The following is an 11987-nucleotide window of genomic DNA, read 5'->3' as shown; positions in this document are numbered from 1 at the left end:
AAATGCCTTCTCTCCATGACACATGTGCATGCACATACAAGGCACCTAGCACGGTCAGTTGCATTGTCTTCCCCAAATCACCAACTGTTGCTAAATTTTCAGATAACATCTAATACTCTATTTCTAGATATATTGCAGTCTAACCAGTGGTTAATTTACATATATATATATATATATATATATATATATATATATATATATCACTATCATTTATTTTTCCTTACATCTAGTGTTTTTTTGATTAAAGGAATCATTGTTCATTAAAAACAGATTAAATCTGTAAAATAACTGCCTTTCCCAAGTTCATTTCTAGTCTTTCTAGCTTCTGGATGCTTAATCTCTATGATGTCTGTCCTCCCCTTGTGTCTAGAATCTCTGCCTTAATCTCACACCACCAATGTTTTGGATACATCAATTTCTCTATTTCTTATCTACAGCCATATAGCAAAGTCTGTCAAAATACAGTAGCATAAAACACCAAATATTTCCCCACAATTTCTGTGGATTGGCAGTGTAGAGTGGTTCCCTACGTGATTTGGGCTCAGATGGCCTCACAAGGTTATAGTTGGTTATTATCCAAAGGCTGGGAGATCTGGGAGATCTCTCTTGAAGTGTGTGATCTCACCAGCACATTGCTGGGGGAACCCCCCAGTTCCAGGCTGCCTGATTCATCAGTCTTTTCACAGTCACATAAGCTGTTTTTAAATCACAGAATCTGTCCATACGCCATAGTTTTAATCAGTCAAAGTGACAGGGTGCCATGATGAATCCTCCAGAATGTTCTCATTTTAAAGAAGGAAGACTAGACAAGCTTACCTGGTAAACATCTCATTCTTTGCTCTCTGTTTCTTCTGTTTGAAATACAGGCATAGTATGTCAAGGTGGTCCACGTACCTTCAGGCTGCAGGTGAAGGTATGCCCCACGGTGGTGAGGGTTCCAACGGAGCTTTCCTGTTTGAGGGCTTTCCTGGTTTAATATACCACTGCTGGGCCATCTCCCTCTAGACTTCTGCTTACACAGACACAAATCCCTATTTTCTTATGAAATTCTTTGGGAGTATTTACTATGCACACCTGTATACAACACTAGCTGATACATGAAGTCTCACACTGAAATACACCTTTGTAATGAGTGTTCTTGTAGAAGCTTTGTGTGTCAAACAAAAGTCCCAAGGGGAAGAAAAGACTCTTTGACTAGACCACAGCAAAATTAAAGTCCCCAGGAAATTTAATAGCATTACAGACTAGTTTAAAGTTAATATAATTCTCCTATATAAATCTAATGAAATTGTAGCCTTTAAAGAGGTCAGAAACCTGCACTCAGGAGCATTGGCAGTGACCTGTACTCAGGAATAAAATAATCAAGTACATTAGTCATGTGTCTAGAATGACCTCAGGCAATTATTTACCTATTCCATAAACCATTTTCCTCCTCTGTGAAGCTACTATAAAACTGTTAAACTCTAAGAAGAGAATGCACAATATAAGTCACCAAGAGAAAAATATTGTATACAACGTTGTCCAGTTCTGTTTGGCTATAAAATTCTTTTGTGGTGGCCATTTACTTACTATTCCAAGACAGATCTTCATAGAAACTCTGTAAATAGTCCTGTGTGTGTATGTGTGTGTGTGTGTGTGTGTGTGTGTGTGTGTGTGTGTGTGTGTTTGCACGTTGGACAGGGGTTGACATAAGGTATCTTTCTCAATCATCCTTTTAGACAAAGTCTCTCACTGAACATGCAGCTCATCATTTGGCTAAGCTGGCTGGGATCTGTCTGCCTCTACTCTCTGCGCCCAGGGATAAAGTCACAGGTGTGCCCCACTGTGCCTGGTCTTGGATGGGAGTTCTAGAGATATGATCTCAGGTCCTCATGTTTGCACAGCTGGCATTTTACCTACAGGGTGATCTCCTAAGTCCCAGTTTGGTGTGTGTGTATACACACATATATGTATATGCATATATATGCATATATGTATATGCACACACACACACACACACACACACACACATATATATATGTGAACTTGTATTTTTTAGGTTAAAGTAGAATTTGTTAACAAGGATACAAAGATATACATCACTGAAGAAGGCTTCTCTCATCTTCCTTAAGGTTACTATTAATTCCTTCCCAACTATTACCATTTTGGCTTTAAAATTGTTATCATTATATATGAAATAACTCCAGAACTATGAGATGTATAATACAGTTCCAAGGCATAGTCTCATCTATTCCTTAGTTGTGACACAAATCAAGCATGTGAATATTTCAAAAGACACGTGAAAGAAAATGAAAAAGTGGCAGTAAGAAAATGAGTTCAGGCTCCTAGTATCTTGTTTTGAATGAAAATAGCTTCCACAGGCTCATATATACTTAGTCCCCAGTTATGAACTGTTTAGGAAAGATTAGGGCAGTGGTTCTCAACCTGTGGCAACCCATTTGGATTGCATATCAGATAACCTGCATATCAGATATTTTCATTATGATTCACAGAAGTAGCAAAATTACAGTTAGGAAGTAGAAATGAAATAATTTTATGGCTGGGAGTCACCTCAATATGAGGAACTATATTAAAATGTTCCAGGATTAGGAAGGTCGAGAACCACTAAATTAAGAGGTGTGATGTTGAGGTTGCAAAAGCCTACACCAGGCCCAGTGTCTCTTTCTGCCTGCTGCTTGTGAATCAGGATGTAAAGCTATCGGCTACTTCATGCCTGCATGCTGCCACACTCACCACCATGATTATAGTCAACTAAACCTCTGAAACTGTGAGCAAGACACCAATTAAATCCTTTCTTTTGTTAGAGTTGTCTTGGTCATGGTGTCCCTTCATAGCAATTGAACAGTGACTGAGACAGATCCTCATTCACTCTTGTAACACTATGGTGTGTCCTTCTTCTGACCAGGGGCTGCCCCTTTCTTCCTGTCATGGCAAGCAACCAAACAAGTCAGCTAGAAGACAGGCTGAATAACCAGGAGCGCACCATAGCCTTCCTCCTTGAACAGGCCTTCCGAATCAAGGAGGACATCTCCACTTGCCTCCAGGGAAGCCAGGGCTTTCGAAAAGAAGAATCTCTTGCCAGGAAGTTACTGGAAAGCCACATACAGACCATCACCAGCATCGTCAAGAAACTCAACCAAAACATTGAGGTATATCTGTTTCTATGTTTTGCCCTTACCACCCAACAAAGACTACTGACCGTCAAAATAATTTTTCAATTAAAATGTGCTGCTGCTGCTCCAGAGAAAGTTAAACTTTGGACAGCTCACTATGGTAAAACATAACGAAAACAAACCTGTCCTTAGAAAATGCTATACATCGCTTTTGAGACCAGAGAAAACGGGTTAGTATGACAATCACTGGGCTTATAGGCTTTCCTACTCTAGGTCTGTAAGGCTGACATAAGTCAAAGTAGAGCTTTGTGTATTCATCAACAAACTGAAGCTAACAATGGCCCTGCCACCCAGTCTTCTCTTCTTTCTGGCCATGCCAGCCTCCCTGGTAAGCATTGTGTGTTCACTTCAGTCACACCATTTTCCCGTACATAGCCTGTTGAATATTCTGTATTTTCTTGAAGTTCCTGCTCAAATGCCACCCTGCACGATAGCACTCCCCTTACACCAGAGTCATCCCTTCCCTACAGTTTCAGCCTCCCATAAACTTTNCCACCCTGCACGATAGCACTCCCCTTACACCAGAGTCATCCCTTCCCTACAGTTTCAGCCTCCCATAAACTTTACTCTTTGTTTTTTTTTTTTTTTTTTTTTTTTTTTTTTTTTTTTGGTTTTTGGAGGCAGGGTTTTTCTGTGTAGCCCTGGCTGTCCTAGACCAGGCTGGCCTCAAACTCAGAAATCTGCCTGCCTCTGCCTCCAAGTAACTTTTCTTTTATCCATAGTTCTTACAACTGAGCATAAGTCTATATGTCTGTGTGTTTTCCTTCCATAGTACAATCTCCATGAGCCTTAGATTTAGTTTAATTCACTGCTAAGTCACACACCAGCCCCCCACCTCCAAAAAAGCTTTTTCTTTTTGTTTTTTTTGTTTTTTTTTGAGAAAGGGGTTTTCTGTGAAGCTTTGTCTAAAAATGATTTTTAAGACGTTAAAAGAAGCAAAGTTTTTTTATCAAACAAAATCCCTACACTAAATAAAACACATTTCAATTACAGGCCTTTTGTTTGGAGTTCTAAGGGTCTTATACATCATGAGTCTGCATGGATAACTTTTGGCCAAGGGTTCTGGAGAGAATACTTCAGGCAAAAGTTCAAAAATTGTAAAACCATGAAAACCGACAACAATATTCTGCTCTGTACTTACTTCCCCTCATCAAGTACCAGTGAAATTTTGAGACAGATTTTTTTTTCAATAGAAACAAAACCAGACAGCACACATGGGGTTAACTCAGTACAAGTGGCTCATGAGCTTGTGTAAGTTTAATCTTTGCGTATAGGTCTAGTGGACGCTACAGTGCAACCAGAGGATGGTGGAAATGTAAAACTCTCCGTGAAGTCATAAAACTGAATGTGTGAACACTGGTTCCACTTCCCAGGCAGGTTGACACATGCCTGTAACCACAGCAGCTGCAGGCTGCTACAGGGAAATCACATGCTCCACGACAGCCTGGGCTACATTGTGAGACTTTGTCTTGCAAAATCAAAAGCTAAAAGTATAGCTCAGTGGTAGAACACTTGCCTGGCTCATACAAGTCCTGACACTGATCCCCAGGACCACAAAAATGCATTCACAGTCTTAAGGTAATCAAATTAAACATTGCAAAGCAGAAACTACTAGGCTAGCATTGGTAAAGAACTCAGTTAAAGAATATTATATAGGGAAATGGATCCTATTCCAATATTTTAAAGGAAACTGGACTTATCAGCCCAGCTAGTCTATTTGCATTTTGTCTCTAAAGAGACATTGAAATATGAAATAATGTTTAACTCAAGTCCTTGAAGGAATTGTGGAGGGGTATCTTCCCACAATTGCAGCAGCAGTGAATGGCTTAATCCTTTTAAAAGTCAAATAGTTTTCTTGAGACATGCTGGCCTTGAACTTGTGACTCTGCCTTTGCATTCCAAATACTGGGGTTACAAGCATGCATCATCAAACCTACACAAACAAAAGGTTTTTAACCAGGAATAAACTGTAAGTTTCAAAATTAATTTATATTTTAATTCAGTAAAGGAAATTGTTATGCTTTATTGCAGGGCATTTTCCCTGGTTACTAAAAGCAATGTTTCTTCAGTATAACTCATTTGAAAGTTCAGGAAGAAAGTTTGAAACCTGGGAAAATATTCTCACAGTCCACCACCTAATGGCTGTCTCTCCAAACACCCAGAGAAATCCCCTCTAGTCCTTGAAAGCATCCTACTTAGGAGACAGACTATCAGTTCAACCACAATCCTTAGTGTGAAATAAACTCACATCACTAAAATCTCTTTACATAAGTTATAGATCATGATTTGCTTAATTCTTTTCTTAATATTGAAATATCCTTGTGTATAAAGTTATTTCCACAATATATATGTTCTTGGAAATGGAATTAGTAGGGTGTAGACACTATAAAAGCTCCTGATATATGTTGCTAAATTGGCTTCACAAGCCCTGCACTAATTTACACTCCATTAGTGTTATGTGATATGCTTTACACTGGGCCTATGCCAAAATCGAGATTTATTATTTTAATCCTTGCTAATGTACAGAAATAAAGTACTGGGTTTTTTTTCTTGAAGATGTTGAATCCACTTGTTAATCTGCCTATGATAATTTTTATTTCCTCTGTCATTTGCTAATATATCTTTGGGGCTTTTAGCACTTTTTAATTATGTTCAATATGATTAGCTCTTTTATATAGTAAGGATGATAGCCAGGGGCACATTATTAAACATTTAACAATAAGCTCCCCATATGTCGCATGCTGTTTGACTCCACTTTTGTTATTAGTGTTTCCAATATGACTTTAACCAACCATCATTGTGCCCCAGCACACAAAGATGAAAAGACCTGTGCAGTCCAGCCTCACAAAGAGGTACATGGTAGCTTTCTGACATCAGTGAAACACTTGGAAATGACATTTGTCAAGTCGTCTTGTGCTTTTATAGCTTAATTGTTTTTTTAAGTGCATTTACATGGTTTTATATAAAGTTAAACATTTAAGTATTCTGCATTGGAACTAAAAAGTAACTAAAAATACTGATATCTTTTGACATGATCCTGCCCTAATGTATACCACACACACACACACACACACACACACACACACACACTCTACATACATCCATCACACACACCCTACACACACATACACACAGACACAACCCCCACACACACATGTATGTATACATGTATGCACACATGACCACCCATGCTTTAGTGTAGCTATTCCTTTCCCAGAGTTACAGAAGCCTTCAATATGTTGCTATGTTATAGTACAGGACAATACTACATTGCACTGAGATTGCAATATGTCATTGCTACACTGATTTATTTGGTTTTGTCCTAGAAAGTACTCAATACTGAGCAGAGCTGGTTCCTTTTTCTATGTTGTTGTTTGTTTGTTTGGTTTTGGTTTTTTTTGAGACAGTCTCACTTAATGTCACTCTGACTGTCCTAGAACTCACTAAGCAGACCGATCTGGCCTGAAACTCACAGAAATCTCTGCCTCCAGAGTGCAGGGATCCACGCTTCATTAATGGTGTACGCACCGCACCTGGCTCATCCCTGGTCTTCACTGAAGGAGAAGCAATGCAAAAAACAACACCAAAAACTATGCTTTAATGTTTACCTTTGAAAACATATACACTATTTTTTTTTTAAATTTTCACTTTCATACATGTAATCGATTTTGATTCACTCACATTTCTCCCCACACATCTTTCCATATGCAGTCCCCTTTCTCATCCCACCCCAATGTTTCAACCCCCTTTTTAAAAAGTTTGAACCCTATTTGAGTCCAGTTTGTGCTGCCCCTATACTGAAGGGCATGGGGTGGCCACAGTCTTACAGAAAACTGACCATCCTCCTCCAGAGGCCTCCTTAGTCTGTGTCTGAGGTTCAGGTTTTCCATGCTCCTAGACTGTCCCAATCCTCCAGTCAGAAATGGGGGAAATCTGTATATAGAAGGGCTTTTTCAATCCTAGCACTCACTTTTGATTTGTAAAGTGCATCAAATTTAAGCAGATGGAACCAAACTTGAACTTGTTTTTTCCAAAGTACTGTGCTTTCTTTCTTAACTAAACATTTTGTTTGTCAGCATCTACTGACGTTAGTCAACTAAAACAGACTTTTAATAGATAGGCATTTTTATTTCATTTTAAGTTAATAGTTACAAATTGGTGTAAGATGCTTTTAAAACCACTATTCCCAGCACACCAACTTGGTACCAACTTAGTTAAATGCCAGGATACGATTGAGATGTGACTACTAGGGATAAAATCTGAAGGCACATATGACATAAGTCTTTTACAATCACTATAGAATGTAGAGTAGGCCTTCTTTAAAATGTCTAGTTGGAGTTTTGTCTCTTCCATTTGGTAACTCCTTTTACACTTCTTTCCTATGTGTGTATATTTTTGGTGTGAGCCTAGCCTTTAATGACTGCGCCATCTCTCCAGCCCTATGTATATATAAGAAGCTTCCACTCTACTAGGTGTCCATATGAGATTCAAATGGCCCGTGCTGTTATTTGTTCCTCCACCATAATCCCTTCCTAACCCCTCTTGACTTCTTCTTTCTATTTAACACTCCTGTGCCAGACTCTGCCACATCTGTCCATAACTATATACTTTCTCTTCCTTGAGAGATTTTCCCAGACTCCCTAGACGCTTTATCCCTAAACTGGGCTATATGGATTGTCACATGTCTATCGAATATTTAAAAGCCACTCTCCACATATAATAGAATACATAAATATTTGTCTTTTGGGGTCTGAGTTGGCTCCATCTATTTATCTGAGAATTTCATGATTTTGTTTTTTATTTAACACCTGAACAATATTCGATTTTGTAAAGGTATCACATATTCGTTATCCATTCGTCTGTTGGTAAACATCTAGGCTGTTTCCTCTTTCTGGCTATTATGAATAGAGGAGCCATGAACATGGATGAGCAAGTGTCTCTGTGGTAGGATGTAGAGTTCTTCGGGTAAATGCCCAGGACTAATACAGCTGGATTTTGAGGTATATCTGTTCTCAGCTTCTTGAAGAACTGCTATATTGACTTACATAGTAGATGCCAATATTTTTAAATTTTCTGGCTAGTGTTCAAAAATTATTGAGATCTCATTTACTCCTGGCAGCATTCAACTGAAACTACATCAGCTCTCCTCACTTAAAGCAAAATTCAGTTCTCTCTCTCTCTCTCTCTCTCTCTCTCTCTCTCTCTCTCTCTCTCTCTCTCTCCTCCATTCCTCTCCCTCTCATCTCATCTGTTTAACCAGTTTAATATGGATTTTAGTGATGTTCCCTTATCATGAATATTTGGAAATTAATGATGGTCTTACCTCAAAATTACAGCTCCTAGAAGACCAAATAAGAATTCGAGACCAGGTGGCCACAGGAACTAACTTTGCAATGCAGGATCTAAACATCAAACACATACAAGGAGTTGGAGATCTTCGGGGAAGAGTAGCCAGGTGAGAAGAAGCATGTTTAATTCAGGTTTGCCACCTAGCTGTTGGCTAGTGAATATCTGTCAGAAGAATTTTACATTTTAAAAAACAAACTACCAGTTTACCTCAAGCTAAGTGGGTGACACTGAAAGTCTGATGCTCGCTGTCAGTTCCATTAACCCTTATGTAAAATACCCAGGGTTTTTTTTTCTACTAGAAGTTACCAGAGTCTTGTCTTTACATCTCCTGCCCAGATGCCAACAGTTATACTCAGAACACCCATATAAAGACACAAAATCACCACATGTAGTACTTCTGAGAAGTAAAGTAAAAGTATGCAGTGATTACATACAAATCAGCCAAACAGAAAAAGGGTTGAGTAACATCTTTTGTATGATAATTAAATCAAGAGTTAATAAAGCATGAATCAGGAGAACAATCTATAGATAATGACAATGGTAGAAACACTGATGGACACATCAGAGATTAGGGACTGTCAGTTGCTGGACTACCTTGACAGGCTCATGAGAACTGACTTGTGAGTGGGTACACAGCTATCTTCCAACTCTATATCTCCTGCCAGATTCTATTTCCTTGTTCTTTGAATTTTCTACCTTTATCTTATTTGTTCCATGTAAATCACCAATGAGAATTGGATGGCTTACATCTAAGTCAAATGTCTTAGTCCATCTATGCAGCTATCACAGAACACGCAGCACTAGGTACTTAAAAGAACCATACACTCAAGTGTATCTCAGTTTCAGAGGCTGGGAAGTCAATACTCCAGGACAATACATTCCATTGCCTTGTGAGGGCTGCATTTTCCTGTGTCCTTGTGTGTCAGACACCTGGAGATTTCCATAAGGGCTTGATTTCTATTCATTTTCCATTGCCTACCACCTGTCAGAGGCCTTGCCTCTTAATTTTATCACACTGGCAGCACTTGGATTTGTGAGGACACAGAGTTAAGTCAGAGAATTCTAGGATATGTAGTCCATTGGTTAAACAAAATGCATTCATAGTCGGGCCTGGTGTCATATATCTTTCATCCCAGTACTCAGGAGTGAAAGGCAGGTGGAGTTCTGTGAGTTTGAGACCAGCCTGGTCTACATAGTGAGTTTTATGACAGCTGGGCTATTTCAAAAGACCTAATTGCAAAACAAACAAAAACCAAAACCAACTCATTTACTAATACATCATTTACCATACACCAGGCTAAGATTCACAACACATCCCTTCTTAGTAGCTCTTCAGTGTCCATCGGGCAAAACCAGTTCTATCAACAGCTTGCCAGCAATGAGGATAATACTGCCCTGCAAGCCTGGTGTCCTGTGACAGTGTTCAAACCAGACTGAGCAGAAGAGGCGGCTCAAGAAGGCAAGACTCAGAACAGATGCCGAAGTATTTGTAGTAATGATCTAAGAGAGGTGGGAAAGACCCTTCACACAGGAGGGAAAGGTGTGGAGAAGAGTAAAGGGGGGAAGGTCTGCTGGGCACGTCCCAAGCCTGATCTTGGGAACAGTGTTCCAGTTAGATAGTGTTGGCTTATTTATTCAAGTAAAGATGGGAGAAAATGTCAAAGAAACAATAAAAATTGAAAATGAGGAACCTTGTAGGCCAAAGTAAAGTGTTTGAACTTCATGTGGAAGACTGCAAATAGCTATAAAAGGATTTTAGATAAGGTAATGGCATTCTCATAATATCTGAATTGGTGGTACATATAGAACAAGGGCATAGAAATTAGGTGTATTCTATGGCAGCAGCCAAGGGGAGAGGTAGGTAGGCCTTGAGCTAAGTCATTAGTCACGGCTCTTCAATGCAGAGGACAGACATAGGAAAATAGAATCTACAGGATTACTACATGAATCAACATTAATTAGGACAGAGGAAGACATGTCAAAGTTTTTACAATACACCCAAAATTTTGATCTGGGGTCTGGTTGAATACATGCCAGTCCCCTAATTACTTGGCAAAGGAACAAATTATGAAATGAGAAGCAGGTAGGACAAATAAGTAGAAGGTGCATTGGTCCCAAAAGTGTCCCATCTGAGAAGCCTGTAGGATCTTACGTAATGAGCAAGGCATTCAAAGGGGAAGCTGTAGGGGCAGAGATAGGGGAGGAGCCCTGGATTTCTGTTGTCCTCCAACTTAGTGGTACTAGGGAAGATTCTGTGGCTCTGAAATGTTGCTTTATTCCCCTAAAAATTCAATACTGTTTAGGAAATAATGCTCATGGTTAGAAAGTCATCAGAGAAAAATTAACTGATAATCCAGAGACTTAGTAAATAAATACAAGATTTATATATCATTCTATGTTTATTAGACAATATCTGATACATGCAAAAGAATTTTTAGATTTGGGTGGGTTATACAAAAACATAATAAGATAAACATGAATGAACCTATGGCCGGCCTTACTTAATATGTTTTTGAAAAACCTAAGCAACAGACACTCCCTTTTGAATGAAATATGATTTGGTTCAGTTTGGTGGTGTACTGATAACATTTAAATGCTTGTTACTTCTTTCTTATAAATTCTATTTTGTATATAAGGCAAAGAACAAATGGATTCAAAGTAACTAAGGGCCTGAGAGGTGGTCCAGTAGGTACAAGTCTTTGTAGAGTAAGCGCATAGACCTGAATTCAATCCCCAAACCCAGAGTAGAAGGGGAGAATGATTTCTTAATCTTCACAGGTAAGCATTAAGCATTAGCACATGTCATACTGACACACACACACACACACACACACACACACACACATTTGCCAGGAAAAAAAAAAACTGACTAATGGACAAGCTAAGGCATCTTGATTACTGCCTTTCCACATTCAGTCACTTAAATTCTAATTAGCATTTTGCCATAAGTGAAATTAAGCTAATTATTTTAACATAATTCTTAGCAAGCACTTTACTGTTTCATAAATCAGCCTCAATATTTAAGCTTAATATTTAATACTTAGTTTAAAGTTCTAATTCCTTGGATTTTTACTTCTCCCCATCCCAATGTATTGGTAATTTAAAAGCTGATACTTCCTTTGAAGTGAGTTTCTCACTGTGGCACAGCCTCCCTATGATATCTCTCTTTTGGCAGATTGATCCTGAGTACAAAACAGATAAAGATGAGTGAGCACAGGGCACCCACATCAATGGTCATAACTTACAACCTGCAGCAGCAGTAGCCAGTGGGCAAACCATTGCCATGCTTGGTTCATTAGGACTACAAATCAAACTTGTATTTTTTTAAAAATAAGAAATCATGTTGAGGAAAAACCTCGAAGATATGGGCACAAGGAAAAAATTCCTCAACAGAACACCAATGGCTTGTGCTGTAAAATCAAGAATTGACAAATGGGACCTCATAAAATTGCAAAGCTTCTGTAA

The 11987-nt window shown here is 38.8% G+C and overlaps 1 protein-coding gene across 1 annotated transcript in view; it reads left to right on the top strand.

Moving 5' to 3' along the window:
• The window catches only part of Fam81b (family with sequence similarity 81 member B), a 59574-nt gene that overhangs the window by 18376 nt on the left and 29211 nt on the right, over positions 1 to 11987 (top strand). Inside the window, exons 4-5 of the mRNA XM_029543990.1 lie at positions 2906 to 3149; positions 8510 to 8628. Of these exons, the coding sequence (XP_029399850.1) occupies positions 2906 to 3149; positions 8510 to 8628 (363 nt within the window). The remainder of the gene's footprint in view (positions 1 to 2905; positions 3150 to 8509; positions 8629 to 11987) is intronic.

The sequence above is a fragment of the Mus pahari genome, chromosome 11 (genome assembly GCF_900095145.1).
Source record: "Mus pahari chromosome 11, PAHARI_EIJ_v1.1, whole genome shotgun sequence".
Lineage (NCBI taxonomy): Eukaryota > Metazoa > Chordata > Mammalia > Rodentia > Muridae > Mus > Mus pahari.
The sequence above is the reverse complement of the archived record's forward strand: the minus strand, read 5'-3'. Positions and strand labels throughout refer to the sequence as shown.